This window comes from Quercus suber, unplaced genomic scaffold (genome assembly GCF_002906115.3).
Source record: "Quercus suber isolate HL8 unplaced genomic scaffold, Cork oak 2.0 scaffold_20, whole genome shotgun sequence".
In the NCBI taxonomy this organism is placed as follows: domain Eukaryota; kingdom Viridiplantae; phylum Streptophyta; class Magnoliopsida; order Fagales; family Fagaceae; genus Quercus; species Quercus suber.
In genome coordinates this window covers 440,640-458,225 of record NW_027069485.1, presented here as the reverse complement: position 1 = coordinate 458,225, position 17,586 = coordinate 440,640, and the positions used below count along the sequence as shown (strand labels likewise).

The window sequence follows — 17,586 nt, the reverse complement described above, 5'->3', positions numbered from 1 at the left end:
TGGAATACAGTCCATTAAATATTTATATAAGCCAGTTCAACAATCGCTATGACTTTTGAAAAAGAAATTTTTCTTTGACTTGTCAATTCATGAGCATATACAGGTCCTTCTAAAAGTTGTTTGGGGTGACTATCACATTTTGGTTGCTACAAACATGAAAGGTTCTGCAGTGCTTCACTGGGGCGTATCAAAGTTGTCCCCTGAGGAATGGTTGGTGAGTTTGTCTCCCAAGTTAGTAATATATGAATAATGAGTCAATAAAATTGCAAGGACATGAAAACTATTCAACACAGTCTATGTATGAAGGTTACTTCATCTCACAGTGTGCTTCTCTTACTGATTGCAGGCCCCCCACAAGATATGTTACCTGAAAAATCAAAGATGGTTTCTGGAGCATGTCAAACTTATTTTACAGAGACATCAACTGGAAAAGGATTCTTTCAGGTCATCTATGCCAAGGAATTTTGCATGAATTTACTTTGCGTAGTTTCTGTCACTTGTGTTTAAATTAATTAACACTAGTAGAACTAATAAAATAGAACATGCTAATTAAGGATGTAACGTGTATAATTTTTGGATAGGATAGAATGGCAGAGAATGATACATGTGACCAACCTCAAAATTTTGGACAAAGGCTTGTCTGTGTTGTTGTTCTTTAAGTTAATGCATTGTACTGACCAACTCTTTTGTCTTCCCCACCTTTCCCTTAAAAAAAAAAAAAAAAAAGGTTGTGGATGTTAATTTGCAGAAAAGGACTTTTGTGGGTATCCAATTTGTGATATGGACTGGTGGATCTTGGATCAAAAATAATGGGAAAAATTTCTTTGTCAGCCTGAAACCAATGAAAGCTAGTGGGAAGGTAATTCTCTTTTTTTCTAGGGATTACTTATTCTTTTCTCTCACTATTATTATTATATGCCATGGGGGAATGGGTTTATACATGGAATCAACTTATGCAGCTTAGGAAACTAGAATTTTGAAAATCATGCCTAGTAAATATAGGACTATCGTGTACTGAATGAATACTGATAATATCAAAAGCTTGTCTTCATTTGAGGTTTCTGTTATGGCCGAATTTCTTGCACTTGTTTAGACCAGATCTCACTTTTTGTTATATGACCCCCGACCCCCCTAAAAAAAAAAACAATGCATGGTATTCACACGCTACAAACCACTGGTTGATGTATTAAGATTGATTACCAACCTTCTACAAGCTCATTAAAAGTAAATGAGCACAGAAGTGAGAAAAATAAATTTATCTTCCTTGGTGCCCTTGGCTTTAGGAGTATATCTCTAGCCAATTTACTGAGCAATGAAGCTATATTTTGAAATTATCAATTTAGGAGGATTGAAGGATTGGTATATATATATATATATATAAGATCTTTTCTTTTGACATATGAGTAAACAAATATTTTCCTCAGTAATTGGTCTGTTTCTTTCCCTTTTGGATATTTTAGAGGTGGCATGGCATTTAAAAAAATCTAGCTATGGCTGGAGCTGCTCATTATTTGTCATGCTGATCTAATTTCATATGTTAAGGTTCCTTTGTTTCATTGTTAAATACTATTTTATCTGCCAAACATTGTTGTGGAACTCTAAATTTTGCAGTCTTTTATTGTAGAATAGTTTGTGTTTGTTTCAGAGTTTGTCTTTGAGACTGAATTTCCTTAAATGCAGATTGATGGGGATGGTAATGGAATTGTCAGATGGTTACTCGATGAAATATCTAGAAGAGAAAAAGAGGCTGAGAGGTCATTGATGCACAGGTTAAGATATGAACCTAAGGTCTTACAATGAATATGAATATATTTATTTGCACATGTATACTGATGGTTATTGTTAGAATTATGGTTAAGTAATTAAATTCATCATTTTCTAACAGCATAAGTTTTTAGGACAATCGATAATTTATCATGGTATCAGAGCAAAAGATCCTAAGTTCATTCCTTGCCTCCACTCTACCTCCTATTTAAAATGTTAAAAATCCCACTTGTTGGAGCCCACTTATTAAGAGGGACTTTGGACCCACATGTGAAGGGGAGTGTTAAAATTATGATTAAATGATTAAATTCATCATTTCTTAATAACTTAAACTTTTGGGACAATTGGTAATTTATTTGTTATTTTATTGAACTATTTCTTAGCTTCCCCTTTGTTCTTCCACCTATGTGGCATGGAATGTGTAATATGACAATTGTTATGACAGTGCAATAAAGCAAACAGAACTTTTATCTTGCCCCATATTCAGTAATTTCGTCCAAAAATATGCTAGCTTATAGACTTACCTGACGCAGGTTCAACATTGCAACAGAGTTGATGGAGCTTTGTAAAGCTGAAGGAGAACTTGGGCTTATTGGTATATTAGTCTGGTTTAGATTCATGGCATGCAGGCATCTCACATGGAACAAAAATTATAATGTTAAGCCTCGGTAATAGTTATATGCTTCCCTAGCTTTTGTTTGATAAGATTATTTTGTATTGTAAAGCACGCTTTTCCCTTGATTGAGGATTACCTATTTGTAGTTATAATTCTTTTTTTCATCACTTTGTACAAACAACCTATTACTTGAACACTAAACATTCGAGATTTGGAATTTTAGTTGGGTGGAATCTATAATTTAAAAGCACTATTAGGTGAGCACTTTCTTCTGGTGGCCCATAGCTAGGATTCATATATTCATCATATCATGTAGAGTATACAAGTGTCAATTTCTATCCATACCATCATATTTTTGAGGTTGGTGTCATTAGAACTTGATCATATTATATCAAGGAAGGAGTTAAAAATGGTTGTACCCAATGACCAAAGCTCCCTTTTTCGTGGGGTTTGGGAAAGGAGAAGGTACGCAACCTTACCCCATTTTTATTTTTTTGGAGAGGCTGATTTCTTGTCTTGAATCTGCAACTTGTCACTTTTAGTAGAAGGCACTTGCCATTGGTCTGACCTCTATCAAGGAAGAATTACCATATTAATTATTTTTTCTTGAGTTTTCATTTCTTCTAAATACCAAAAGGAAATTAACCTTTGCATGCAACTAAAATGATAGTGGAAGATAACTAATTGCTAGATTTTTCAGTTATAGACTTTTTTCCCACTCCCATTTAGGTTGCCTCCACATCCCTTTCCTTGAAGGTAAATCTTGCACACTTGGAAATTCTTGTCAGCATGCTTCGAATTTAAAATGAACTTCATCTATGCAGCGCGCATGTTTGGTCTTGTTGAGCACATTAAATCTGAGTATCTCTCAAGCATGTTTTGGGGACAAACACATGTTGCAAATTAAAAAAATAAAAAATATATCGTTATTTTTAACCTTGATGCCCATGTTACTGCCCTAAGTCTATGTAATTTCATAAGATGTTTTCCTGAAAAATGTTCTAAGTGGTGTACATTTGGGAAGACAAGGTTAGATTGGGTTGTTCATCTATTAGTGTATGGTCCTGGTACAATGCGACTTTAACATGGGAATTATAAATCTTTATTCTAGCTATTGGTGGAGCCTAGATGGATCTCTAGATCCCCTAATCAAAAGGTGGACTTTCAGCCCCAACAAGCCCCTGCTTTCGCTCTGTTTTTGTTTTTGGAGAGAGAGAGGGGGGGGGGGGGTTCCAACAGGTTATGTACCACCATGAGCATCCTTGATTGCTTTTCTCAACTTTAAGGGCTTGTTTTCTACTTAAAGTGAATGTTTTTAATAAAAGAAATATTATTTCTAAGGTCAGTTGAGTTAACACCATCAATTAATGAGATTTAATTGATAAAAACACTTTAAATTTAGCACATCTAGATAAAGTTCCAAATTATGCCCACATCACAGCTTGGTATATGTTTACTTATTGTTGTATGTGGTATCTTTCATTAGGACCCTTCTCTTTTCTTCATATCTGATTTGTATTTTACCCAACTTTTGAGTTTGGTGAGACAGAGACCTAATATTTCCGCTGCTTGACAACAAACTGATTTATACATCATTTTTATTCAATATATCCACAGTGAAATCAGTGAAGCTCAAGAAAAGTTTACCAATTTACTACAGAGAATGTATTTGAACCAGCCAAATGATCGGGAAATTGTGAGACTTGTAATGACATGTGTTGGTCGTGGAGGTCAGGGTGATGTTGGGCAGAGAATCCGTGATGAAATACTTGTGCTTCAGGTATATTCTGTTGTGATTGCTGCATAAATGGCTTATGTTGCATTGGCATTTAACTAATGTATCTGTGTTTTTTCACCATCAGAGAAATAATGACTGCAAGACTGGAATGATGGAGGAATGGCACCAAAAGTTACACAATAATAGTAGCCCAGATGATGCGATCATTTGTGAGGTATATAATTCATAGATTTCTGTCATAGAAAGCCCATACCTGACCATACATTGATTCATCAAGAGACCAGGTAGTGGGTCTTGCATTTGATTGAAAAATATCAAATGTTCTTTAGATGTGTTATATAATTTATATCTTTTTTATATGTTCTGTCTAAATAAGTTAGGTAAACATACTGATTTATCAATATTCTGTACCAAGTGAAAATATCTGATAATAGATGACATCATAGGCAACCAAAAGAGTCAAATGGATGACATAAGTTGGCACCAAGTCAATGAACATCCAAGCTAAGACCCGAACTTGTTGGCGTAGGTGTGATGATTATTTGCAAAGTGATCTTTGAATTCCTTTTTCTTTTTCTTTTTTCAAAACAGGCACTCTTAAATTATGTGAGAAGTGGTTTTAGAATTGATGTTTATTGGCAAACATTAAACGCAAATGGTCTCAGCAAAGAAAAGCTTGCAAGCTATGACCGTCCAATTGTGTCAGAACCTCACTTCAGGACTGATGCTAAGGAGGGACTCATCCGTGATCTTACAGCGTACTTGAGGACATTAAAGGTATGCAACACAGTTTGGACAATGAACTAACATTTTCATGATATTGTCTATCTGAGTTTAATTAACAATTGTTTGTATTGATTTAAGAGGAAGTTCTTGACCAAATTTTCAAATAGAGCAATCATAGCTATTTAAGGCATGTTCATAGAATGTTAAGTTGAGTTGTGATGATGACTTTAATACGCAAATAGCATCTAGCAAGCTTGCCTGTTGTCATGAATTATATGGCAGACCAAGTTTTTCATATGGATGCGGTGCTATACAACCTGAGGGGAGCCCATTATATTACAAATTCATGATGTCCTTCACTGCTGTCTATTAATTTTATGCTCTAGGGTTTAGGGTTTCTGTTCCCATGCTAGTTTCTTCTTAAAAAATTCTAAGAATTTAGTAAACAACTTTGGGAATTTATTCCACTTAAAAATTAGACAAAATTGGAAATAAAATTTAGCAGTGAAGGGACATTTTAAATAAATTTTTCACATGAGAACTAGAGACTATTCACTTATAAAAAATGAGACTTAGCGATTCCTAAAGTTTAGAAGGAAAAAAAAGAAAAGAAAAAAAAAAAAGAAAGAAAGAAGGAATTTGTAGAAAAAATAGGTAGCTAAATTGTTTTATCGTGTTCAATGACTAGAAGAATGGTCCAATGGAAGTCTTTTTTTTTTGTAAATTCAATTTTGGAGCTTCGATTGAATTATTGGAAAGAATTTAACCATAACATGAACAATTTCATAATTGAGAGATATTGTTTTTATTTTATATTTATCTTACCTAATTGATTTAACTTAACCCACTTTCAAGTCAAACTATTGAATGACTCTAAGTTAGGAGGTTCCATGTTGTATGTGGGTCGTGCTTAATTTGACATACATTGAGTCAATCGTATTACCGGAAATTTTCTATCGACTCTTTATTCTAGATTTCTTTCTACATATGTTAGTAAACTTCTTATTACTTGCATCGCATGTTGCAGGCTGTTCATTCAGGTGTTGACCTTGAATCCGCAATTGAAACTTGTTTGGGTTCCTCTGTCAAGGTAATTACATTATGTGCTGTTTGATGAGTTTCATGGACAGTACCTTAGCTTTATTTTTTAAAAATGGAAAGTTACACACCCATCAAGCGTTCAACCCACAACCTCATCCTCTGGTGTTTCAGGGTCCAGTGGATTCTGTTGGTGGTTTGTCACTAAAGTTGCAGGTGATTGTCTTTTTTTAAATTTCTAGTCAACTAATGTATAGAAGATTTTCTTTGTGTGACTGTTATTCTTGTGTGTATCTATCTACATATTGTTTGTACATGGTCTGCACGTGTGTGAATATTCTATTAAATCCAATGTGTAAATGAGGAGTAACTTTTATTCATCTTTGTTGTCAAATTTTAGGACTGCCTGAATTTTGTCAAAGCACATGTTGGTGATGAAAATATTGGACCACTTATGGAGGTCATCTTTTTTCTAAAAAACTTTTTAAAGTTTATGTGTCTGAATTGTAAGGAAGATTTAAGGTCTGACATTATTTTTTCAGAAGTTACTGGAATCTCGCATTGAGCTTCGTTCCCTTCTGCTCACTTCTCATGGAAGATTAAAAGATTTACTTTTCCTTGATCTTGCTTTAGCTTCAGCTGTTAGAACAAGTATGGAAAGGGGATTCAAGGATCTAAACTTCGCACATCCACCAGTATTAGCCTTTTTGCAACCTCTACATTTATTGTTGGATAAATTAATATTTGCCTTTTTTATGCAACAAAATTTTTATGCTTCACTTTGTTATGAATGAGCAGGAGCCAATGTTCTTCATGTCCTTAGTGCTTGAAAGTTTATGTCTGTCAACAGTCAACAATGAAGATTTTATCTACTGCACTAAGGTATATCTTTCCGTAACATGTCAATGTCAACGCTTCATTGACCTTTTCTGTCGACATCAGTATGGATTAAGGTGTAGCATATACTTTGCTTATTGAGATATAAAATCATAGGAAATCTTTTTTTGANGAAAAAAAAAAAAAAAAAAAAAAAAAACACCATTGAAACGTATCAAAACTCAAAAGTGGTTGAAAATGTAGCTTTAAGATGAGTATTTTTTAAAACAATATTTTTTTCAGATAACATATGTAAATATTTGAAATTATTTGTGTTCATCTTTAAATAAGTCTCTAAAAATAAATGTCAATATTTATAAGTTCCATGCCAATCTAATTCCATTTGATGTCTTCCATGTTATAACAAAAGTTTTACACCCCGTTGATTAGACTAAATAGTAAATTACATTTTTTATTTTAATTTGGATATGTTCTGTGATATTACCTATTAAGATTCACATTTTCCTCCCTTATTGTTGTAAGTATCAAATTATAAATAAAAATAAATTTGATCATTTAAATTTTATTCTGCAATGTTTAAAACTTTAGATTGATCAGTATATTATATTTCATCCTTCCATCCATAATTGATTTGATATTAAAAATTGATGGACAAAATTGAGACAATTAAATATATAATAACAAACTAAAAAATTTATAATTCAATTGACACTTTTTAATATTTCCAATTAAGACATTTAAGATTCAAAACCCCCAACTTGAACTATTGAATTATCAAATAGACATATACACAAGAAGAAAATTGAAATGACAAAGTTTGGTTACAACCTTAATTGTAGCCTAAGGTTACAACTTCACTCAATATATTTTTATTTGACGTGAATTTTGAAAATCCACCATTAAATTACATTTTCTTCTTATATCCTTAATACTTACAAATTTTTTTGAAAATCAAAGATTAATAGCTATATCATCAATCAATTGTTTAAATTGCAAGTTTTTGTAGTCTAAAATTACGCATAAAAAAGGTTTATAAATCATATAGTAAATTATATCTAAATGATACAAAATTTAACATATGTGTTAAAAACGCAAAGAACTGCATCAATTAAGAAGCGAGCAATGAACTCGACCATTGGTGCCTTCCAATTGCCACCCCACGTCAAATTGCCTACACTTATCACTGGCACCGCCAAGTGGTGGTTGCGGAGGAGGTGGAAGTGGTAGAGAGAGTAGCGGAGGGAGAGAGCAAGTGTGTAGAGAGAGGAAGCGAAGGAGAGGACTGGGATTATCAGAGAGAGTTTTAGAGGTGAGAGCTTTGCGCAGTTCTTTGCGTACGCGATCTCCTTGAGATTGACTGGCCTTGAGATTGGTTCCCGAAATCTGTTAATTTGTGACGCATGGCCAGTGCTTGGCAGATTTATAAGTCCAAATTTATAGCCTGTATGTGGCCAGTGCTTGAAAATTAACGAGCTATGAAATAAGATTGAGTTTAGTGTTTTTTTAAGTGAATCTTGAAGCAGCCTCTTAACTGTTAATCTTCGAGCAATTCAAATAATATTTACACGAGGGAAAGAAAATTTTATAATAGAGTAGCATTTTGCTTATATTGGCTCGAATGTTGAAACAGTTACAAATCTCAAAAATAAAAAATTGACTCAGCTATCCATTTTGAAGTTTTTTTTTTTTTTTTTTTTTTTTTTTGGTGGGGAAGTTTTAATGCTTAATGGAACTCCTCTCTCAAAATATTTGGCGTTCTGTTTCTTTTAAAGGATTGGTACCGAGTGTGTGAACTTTACACTAATGATGGTCAGTGGGCATTACAAACAAAGGCTGTCCTTGATCGACTACAACTAGTTCTTTCTGAAAGGTCTCAGAATTACCAGAAAAAGATCCAGCCTAGTGCAGAATACCTTGGTAATATGCTAGGTGTTGAGAAATGGGCGGTATGTTATACAACTTTGCCAACTATATGTTGAACTATAAAACTGATATGGAAGGTTTTTGTTTCATGCCTAAATTATTGTATTAGACCTTTTTCTTCTTGTCTTTGTGATCAGGACACTTTTGTTTACTTCTAACAATTTCTGTTGTCAGATAGATATTTTCACGGAGGAGTTAGTAAGGGCAGGATCAGCCACTATTCTGTCTTCTCTCATCAAGCATTTTGACCCCATTGTTAGAAAATTTGCAAATGTGGGCTGGTAATGATTTGTTTTTAGTCATCCATTATATGCTCTGAATAAACCCTTGTACCCAGATCCCACTGCAAAATGTTTATCTTCTGATCATAGTTTATTGGTTTCTTTTGTGTAGCTTCATTGTTGTAGGGTTTAAAATTAAACAATGTGCTAAAGTTTGTGTCTAACAGTTGGCAGGTTATCAGCCCTGTGGAAGTATGTGGTTTTATAGTTTCTGTTAATGAGTTAATTACTACTCAGAGCAAAGTTTATAGAAGACCAACCATTATAATTGCGACCAGAGTAACAGGGAATGAGGAGATTCCAGATGGGGTTGTTGCTGTGCTGACCCCTGATATGCCAGATGTTCTGTCTCATGTTGCTATTAGAGCAAGAAATTCCAAGGCATACAATCTTTTCATCACTTCTCACATTTTTTAATGTAAATTTCCATATAATCAAATTTTAAATGCTTTCATATAATATGAGATGCAAAGCTCATCTAAATGCCTCGCTACAGACACCATTTTGTAACACCTTACTAGAGTTGCATGATACAGGTATGTTTTGCCACATGCTTTGATCAGAATATTCTTAGAGATCTCAAATTGAAAGAAGGCAAAGCAGTATCAATACGTCTGAAGTCAACAAATTTAGTTATCAGGTAAGTCCTTTATGTTGTTACTTGATTAATGTATTATGCCTCCTTACCTTCCAAATCCATGGTTTCTTGTATACTTGCAGTGACATCAGTAGCTTCAATGTATCTCAAAATTCTTTTGTTTCTTTCTCCATTCCTCGAGGAATCTCCCTTAAAAAGAAGCCTTTCTGTGGTAAATATGCTGTTTCAGTTGAGGAGTTCACTAGCGAGATGGTATGCTCATGGCAGCTTACAAACTGCTTTGTTTTTTTTTTTTTTTAATCTACTCTTTTCCTGTATGCCTGTAGCAGATTTGTATGGCCTATCTAATTAGCTATGTGCTTATTTGATTGTAAGCTGATAAGAAGGCTTCACTTCAAGTTTGGTCAATGATTGATATTGCAGAAGCATCATAGGAAAGAATGCTCATACCTTTTCAATTATTATATGCCGTGATCAGTGTGTTCATTTTATTATTTTTATTTTATAACTGAAAATGAAGCATATTACTAGTTTCTCTTTACTCTAGCAACTTCTTGTTTTATTGATTACATTTGGTATCACTGAATGATTAGACTAATTTTGTATTCAATGGACTAACAAAGTATGTTGTCGTGCGCATTGATTTTTGTGAGTTCTAATGGAAATCTAGATGAGTAAAATAGGATTAGTTTTTAATGGTCTTGAAAATATTCTATTTTGAAGGTTGGTGCAAAATCTTGCAATACTAAATTTTTGAGAGGAAGGGTGCCATCATGGATTAAAATTCCAATGTCAGTTGCCCTACCATTTGGAGCCTTTGAGACTGTTCTATCAGAAGATGTCAATAAGGTATAGCTCATTTTATAATAGCAATTATAAAAACAATAAAACTCCGACACTTTTTTTCAATCTTCAAATTTTCTGTTGAGGTCCAAGAAGACTACTGCTGGTCTTTATGGCTTCTCAATCTTCTTATAAAAACTAGTTTTGATTGTGAATATTTACAGATCCAATTCTTTTAAAAGTTCTTTTTTTCAAGATGTATCTTTTCCATTTGGTTCCCATAAATTATTCCTTTTGTGTTTGTTTACTTTCAGGATATAGCAAATAAGATTGCTCAGTTCATGAAATTTGTAAATCACAGTGACCTTTCGAAACTTCAAGCAGTACGGGAATCTGTTCTACAAATGAATGCTCCTTTATCTTTGGTAATTATTATGCTTTGTCATATCTCTTTCCACTGTTTTATGGTTGCTTGTTGGCTATGGTACTCTTTGAATAATGCTGCTTTATGAATCTGTAATAGATACTTATTTTGAAATTCAAGTTATTGATTAGATAAATCCATATCTTATAGCTTAATCACTATGATTTAGATGAAGTACAACTTGGCTTTATTTCCTCTGTTGACCTTTTTCATGCATTTTATGTTCTAATTGCCTTGGGAATATAGTCCTCATAACTAAGTGAAATGCAACACTGTCTCCTAGGCAACAGGCATCCATCTTAACCTCAGTCATATGAATGTGTGGAGTTTATAATTATGATAAATTTGCTTCTGAAATAAACTTGTATATCAGCATTTTATGAAGAAAGCATATTCGCTCATTTTCTAAACTTAATTGTATATGCTCCACTCTTTTTGAAATTCTTGGAAGACCTATGAACTTAAGAGCAAAATGAGAAGTTCAAGAATGCCATGGCCTGGTGATGAAGGCGAGGAGAGGTGGCATCATGCTTGGCAAGCAATAAAGAAGGTATCAGTGTTCAGAATACTCTCACTATATAAAAACATAATATACCAATCATGTGCTTTTTACTGATCTTTTGGCTCTATTTTATTTTTAGCAGACTTTCACAATATTTTGAGCATAATTTATCAATCATGTGTTTTCTATTTCCCTTTTTTTTGCTAAAATATCAATCATGTGTATTTACAGATCCAGTGGCTCTATTTTATTTTTAGCTTTATGTATCAAATTATTAAAAAAGAATGATGACAGGCAATTTCATCGTTGCAATTTCATGTCCCTGACATTCTACTTCCCAGTTTCAGAAGTTAATGGCTTGTTTACTTAATGCTCCATACAAAAAATTTATTCACGCCCAAGAATTTTACATATCATGTTTTTATGTGATCTCATCAGTGGACATATTAGACAAATTCTTTCTGGTGACATTTTAAACATACTCCAGAATCAAAGGAGGATTGCTACTTTGTTAGCTGTGAAGTCTGTTATAGCTATTGGAAAAGTAAATCAATATATATATATATATATAAAAGTAGAGGCCTCACGTGAGAGTGCATGAGCTCCTGCCATGTGGTGCTCTAATATTGTATTTAGACTTTTTAACCTCTTCTCATTAAGTTGTTTTTACTTTTACCCAAAAAAATCACGTTAACTTCTTTTTACTATTATCTAAAAGATGGGCTGTTGTTGAAAATTAAACCAAACCTTATAAAAAGCCTAAGCCCTTTTATTCCCTTGCATATTATGACATAAGCTTGATCATTTTCCATGTGTAGATGAAAGGCTAGACCCAAACCCAATTACAAACTCTCTTTCTCCTCCCCCGTGCATAGATGAAAACTTGAAAGCCAAGACCCTGACTCACTTAGAAGCTCTCTTCCTTCGTACAAGCTTCCTTTTAGACTACACACACTTTTCAACTTCTTTACAAACAACGGTTTGTAGTTCGGATTCACTGATCCTATCTAACCAAACCAACGTTACTACTCATTTTTCAAGTCTTAATTCAGCCATTTTGTGTAAACAAATGGATATGTATGGTCAAGGAAGATATACAATCACTCTAAAAATTTAAAAATAAAAAGGAAATGTATAGTCTAACCTCAACAATCCCACCACTCTCTTCTCTCTCTCTCTCTCTCTCTCTCTCTCTCTCTCTCTCTCTCTCTCTCTTTTGGATTCCCCAAATTGAAGATAATATTCAGTATTACCGATGGGCTACACATCAAAAGGATTCTCTACTAAGATAACGAGTACTTCTCTTACTGTGTTATAGGAGTAATTCTTAAGTACTCCTAGAGCACGATGAATAGTTCTCCCTTATCTTATTTATGATAGGGTCCACTCTTTAAATTCATAGTGAGGTCCATCATGAATGTGAGAGGAGAGAACATTATTTTACTATACTTCGAAAGTACCTTAAGAATTTTTTGTGTTAAAGAAAAAGTCAAATCCTATGTGATATGGCATAGTCACCAATGGTCATATTGCATTTAACTATATTCATATTAAATTTTGATTCATCTGTGATGCTATGGTACTAGGTATGAAAACCAATTTGCTAACGACTTTTGATATGCTCCTACAACCGATTGAGAAATTCATAACAAGTTGGATCAAACTATTTGTGTTCCTTCGAATTGCAGGGTTTTTTTTTTTTTTTTTTTTACACAAATGCATGAAAGTGGTAGGTCCATTATAAGCATAAAGATGATCATAAGTTCAGATTTTGACAAACAATTGAGATAATGTGGTAATAGATTCTAATAGCATTTGTCCTTTCTGAAAATCTGAACAATTTATACGATTTTAGCCACAAATATTTGACATAAAATCTATGATGCAAAAATAATTTTGGTATCTCATAGTAGAAACTGAAGAGGATGGCAGAAACTTTTAGTTAGATACACACCAAACTTTATTTTTTTAAGTTTTCTATAGTATATATTGTTTCAGTTTGAGATCAATATAATTTAATTATACTTTTTATACAAAGCTTGAGACTAATATACTTTTAGGTAAAGTTTTCCCGTGCATTGCACAGGTTTTCGACTAGTTCATTTAGAAACATAAAGTATAATGTTCTATTACAAAGATGTAACAACAGAAGTTTTCTAGACATAATGTGAAAAAAATGCTTTGAAGTAAGTCATGACTTTTGAGAAATTTATATGAACTGGCAGTGACCAAATATGAATAGATATATCACAATGTGTTTTAGGATGGAGTCACATGACTGCTTCCGGCCTATGTGCATGTATAAGGTCTAAATCTTTAGCATGATGCATTTGTCATAGTACATTACTTATTAAAACTATTGAAAATTTGAGGCTATTTAGAATCTAAGAATTTTAGGTTAAAGAGACATGGAATTCAAAAAAATTCTAGGTGTTCAAGCCCCCAAAGTAAAAGATATGTTAGGTCACTAGAGGAGTTTCTCACAATCTTGAAAAATGCAGATAGTTCTGTCTTATTGATTGTAATGCAAAAGTGAAGTGATTTTTTTTCCAATGGCAGATATAGAATCTTTTTTTTAAGCACCAAATAGAGTCTTTTTTAGTCAAAAAATTTCCCTTTAAAGTTATCAATAATAGACTGTTACTTCTATAAAAACAGAAATTGCAAGCCCCTTTTGTCAAATGATCAAATATAAATGTGCAAATTCCTTATTAGATAAGATTGTATCATAAGATTGCATTTCATGCGAGATTACCATTTGTTGCTAGTACTAGAAGTGTCTGTGACAGGAAACTCTTTCCACATAAACAGCTTTTTTCTCATGTACACTGTAGGTTTGGGCTTCAAAGTGGAATGAAAGAGCATATGTTAGTTGCAAGAAAGCCAAGTTGGATCATGGAAATCTTTGCATGGCTGTATTGGTTCAAGAAATTATATGTGCCGATTATGCTTTTGTGATACACACAAAGAACCCCTTATCAGGAGACACCTCAGAGATTTATACTGAGGTATGCCTTGCCTTTTAGATCTTAAACCAATCGATTGGCATTTATTTCATCCTTCTTTGTTGCTGCAAAACAGATTGTGAAGGGCCTGGGAGAGACTTTGGTGGGTGCATATCCTGGACGCGCCATGAGCTTCATTACCAAGAAGACCAATCTAATGTCTCCTATTGTACAGTCAACCTTCCCTTATTCCCATCTCTATGCTCCATTTGCCTGCACAAACTCTTCATTTCTGAAATTGACTATAGTCTCAATTACTGCAAGCCTATCAAATTTATTTATAAGATGGACATTATATGAATCTGACTTTCAGGTCATTGGCTACCCAAGCAAGTTAACAGGGTTATATAGTAAGCAGTCTGTTATATTCAGATCAGACTCGAATGGTGAGGACCTGGAAGGATATGCAGGTGCTGGGCTTTATGACAGGTTAGTAATGAAGTTGGATTTAAGAGACCATTATAACAATGAGATGAAAACTTCATCTCCTTGAGTCATGGACTGGCTGTGTTAGTATTAGAATGAGACGTACTTGTTGAACCTATCTTGAGGGTTGGACAACTCAAAAAAAATTTCTAAATGGAACTGGCTAAGTCATCCCCAATTTGGTATGATGAAGTGTTTCCACTATCCAATATGATGGTTAGGATCTCAATGCATTTGCATTATCCTCCAAATTGGTATGGTGAAGTGGTTTTGCTATCCAGTACTCCCTCCATCGCATATTGTTGGTCCTCTATTCTATTTTGGGATATCCCAAAATATGTTCCTCTTTGAAAAGTCAGTAAGCATAATATTGATAACTTTCCCAACTTACCCTTTATTTTAAAAAGTCAATATTCTCGCTAGAGTCTAAATTAAGGAAACTTATTTTGGAAACTTATACATCTTTATTTGAAACACAGTTCATTAAATGATGTTGCCTAACAATATTGGATTTCTAAATAGGATTAACAATATAGGATAGAGGGAGTATCATGGTTATGATCACATTGCATTTATATTAGCCTAGATGGCCCCCTAGGTGGATACCAATTTAGTAATTCAGATGTGCACCCCCAGGTATTTGAATGTTATCACAACTAGTTTAACTACATGCAGAATTGCAGATCCTTCACCGTTAAATTCTTGGCAGTGTATTGTAAAATGTCACACCATATCACAACACACAAAGGCTCAATTTTGTTATTTTAGATGTTGCATATATACAATAAATAAATGAAATAACAAGACAACTTTGTCCATGCAACAACATGATGGCATGTTAGGAGTTGTTACAAAACTGCAGACTTTCTCATAAATACAATCTGATTTGGGGTGTGAAAATATTGTTTCTTTGATTCTCTTCCTTTAATGATGCATTCTAATGTGTCTAAGAACTTATTGCAGCATAGTAATGGATAAAGAGGAGGAAGTTGTGTTAGACTACTCCAAGGATCGGTTGGTAGTTGATAAAGCTTTCCAAGTCTCACTTTTCTCAAAAATTGCAGAGGCAGGAAAAATCATAGAAGGCCTTTATGGTCGTCCTCAGGACATTGAAGGGGTGGTAAAAGATGGAATAATATATGTGGTTCAGACAAGGCCACAAATCTAGGTTTTAGTAAATGAACATGATGTTTCAATCTATTTGTCTTGAAATTTTTTAGATAAAATTTCCATCCCACTGATATAATAAATACTTCAAGTTCCTTCAGTTGTTCAATATTTGGATGGATGTGACTTAATTTTTGTCATTAACCGTGAAATGGGATATTATAGAGGTGTTTGCACTTTGCAATCATTTTGTTAGAACGTGTAGAAAGAAGAAAAAAAAAAGGGAAAAGGAAAAGAAAATAGACATGGAATGGTTCCTTCCTGCATCTCTTATTAAATACATTATAAAGTATGCATAATTCACTCATATTGTGAGAATTGTTTCATTTATAAAATGTTGAAAAAGTTTTAATGAAAACAGTGACCTTTCTTTTTTCGATAGGAAAACAATGACCTCTCTAAATTGTCAATGATTGAAGTAAATTTGGCCCACCGAGGACAGCTGCTCTTTCTTTTATTATTTTTTGGTTGATTTTTGAACTGGAGGACTAACTTTCATTGTGAGGCCCAAGTTTCTTTGAGGTCTCTTGGTCAAGTCCTCACTTACTTGATATGGGTTGCAGTTTGTTGTGTATGTTTAGGGGGTCTACTCACACCCTTTCTTTGATGTTGAATTTTACTCGGACCCTTTCTTTGATTGAATTTCTTAAGAGAAGTATTACGCTCACAACATTTTCACAACATTTTCTCAACAAATCTTATGTGGTAAATTGTTATTGGTTTTAATTTGAATCAACTACTTAAATTACTTTTTTATCCATCAATAATGGTCAATAACTACCTGCCATATAAAATTTATTACAAAAATGTCGTAGACGTATCATTTCTCATTTCTTAATAACCGTTTATCAACAATTAGTTACTAGTTTTTTTTTTCTTTTTTTCTTCTCCTTTTTGAGTAACAATTATTAGTTATTGAACAAATAATTAATAAGTTCTAAGTTCTAAGTTCTAACTCTCCCAAAAGTCCTTATATATGGTGAAACTCTACACCAGTCTATTTGGAACAGATGGAGGTAGAGCTTTTGTTACAATCTTTTTGATAATTGGCCTGCATCTTTTGTTAACGTGGAAGTAAATGTTGGTTCTCATGCTATTTTGCCCATTGGGCTTGTTCTTGTAACAGGTTTGATCCCATATCCCTATCTGACCTGTCTATTTCGCTAGGCCATAGGACAAGCGAGGATCGCAAATGCCCAAATGGGCCAAATCTTCTCCCTTGTAGTTAATTAATTAATAAACATCACCTTATTTCAAACTTACAGATCATGATACCAACTAAAGAGTGACAAAAAAACCATATTAATGAATAAATTAATTATCACATCTCAAATCAGGTTTATCCATTACCAAGAGTTGTAGCTTGTGACTCTCCTTCAAACAAAAAATTTTATAAAAAAATTGTCCATATTAATGCATCCAATAAAAACGTTTAATAGGTTTTAATTAGTTTTTAATATATTTTCATTAGTTCAATTGATGATAAAGATATATTATTAAAAACGAACGCTATAAGTTAAAACTTTATCAAAAATAAAAATAATAAAAATGTCTTAATTTAAATGCTTTAGATCTCATCTCGAATAGTTACTATCAATTTTTTTTTTAAAAGAAAAGGCACAGATTATCCAATAGAAATGCCTCGTTAGTTGAGTTTGACGACTTAAATACGGAATTTAAAGTCTATACTTTATATACATATTCTAGTGGACTTTTACATTAGAGAAGTTATAACTTTTCTTTTAACAAAAAAGAAAA

General features: G+C 33.2%; 1 protein-coding gene across 2 annotated transcripts; it reads left to right on the top strand.

Moving 5' to 3' along the window:
• Nucleotides 1–266: 266 nt before the first annotated feature.
• On the top strand, nt 267–15,959 carry LOC112022754 (alpha-glucan water dikinase 2). Of its 2 annotated transcripts, none has more exons than XM_065762579.1 (24): nt 267–444; nt 728–859; nt 1,681–1,769; nt 2,298–2,432; nt 3,998–4,160; nt 4,243–4,332; nt 4,710–4,895; nt 5,872–5,934; nt 6,057–6,098; nt 6,283–6,342; nt 6,428–6,577; nt 6,681–6,764; nt 8,492–8,665; nt 8,817–8,923; nt 9,091–9,304; nt 9,460–9,563; nt 9,644–9,773; nt 10,245–10,370; nt 10,619–10,729; nt 11,180–11,278; nt 14,065–14,238; nt 14,312–14,404; nt 14,549–14,664; nt 15,625–15,959. In XM_065762579.1, the coding sequence occupies exons 1-24, from the start codon at nt 274–276 to the stop codon at nt 15,827–15,829; spliced, it is 3,018 nt and encodes a 1,005-aa protein (XP_065618651.1). In that variant the 5' UTR covers nt 267–273; the 3' UTR covers nt 15,830–15,959. The 2 variants fall into 2 exon arrangements, with proteins under 2 accessions (XP_065618651.1, XP_065618645.1); XM_065762573.1 differs by having other exon boundaries at nt 6,425–6,577.
• Nucleotides 15,960–17,586: the final 1,627 nt, after the last annotated feature.

Coding starts and splice junctions, on each gene's coding strand:
- LOC112022754 (XM_065762573.1), top strand. CDS start 274: ATGAAAACTATTCAACACAGTCTATGTATGAAGGTTACTTCATCTCAC. Junction 8,924..9,090: donor AAATTTGCAAATGTGGGCTG/GTAATGATTTGT, acceptor TGTGTCTAACAG/TTGGCAGGTTATCAGCCCTG. Junction 9,774..10,244: donor AGGAGTTCACTAGCGAGATG/GTATGCTCATGG, acceptor TCTATTTTGAAG/GTTGGTGCAAAATCTTGCAA.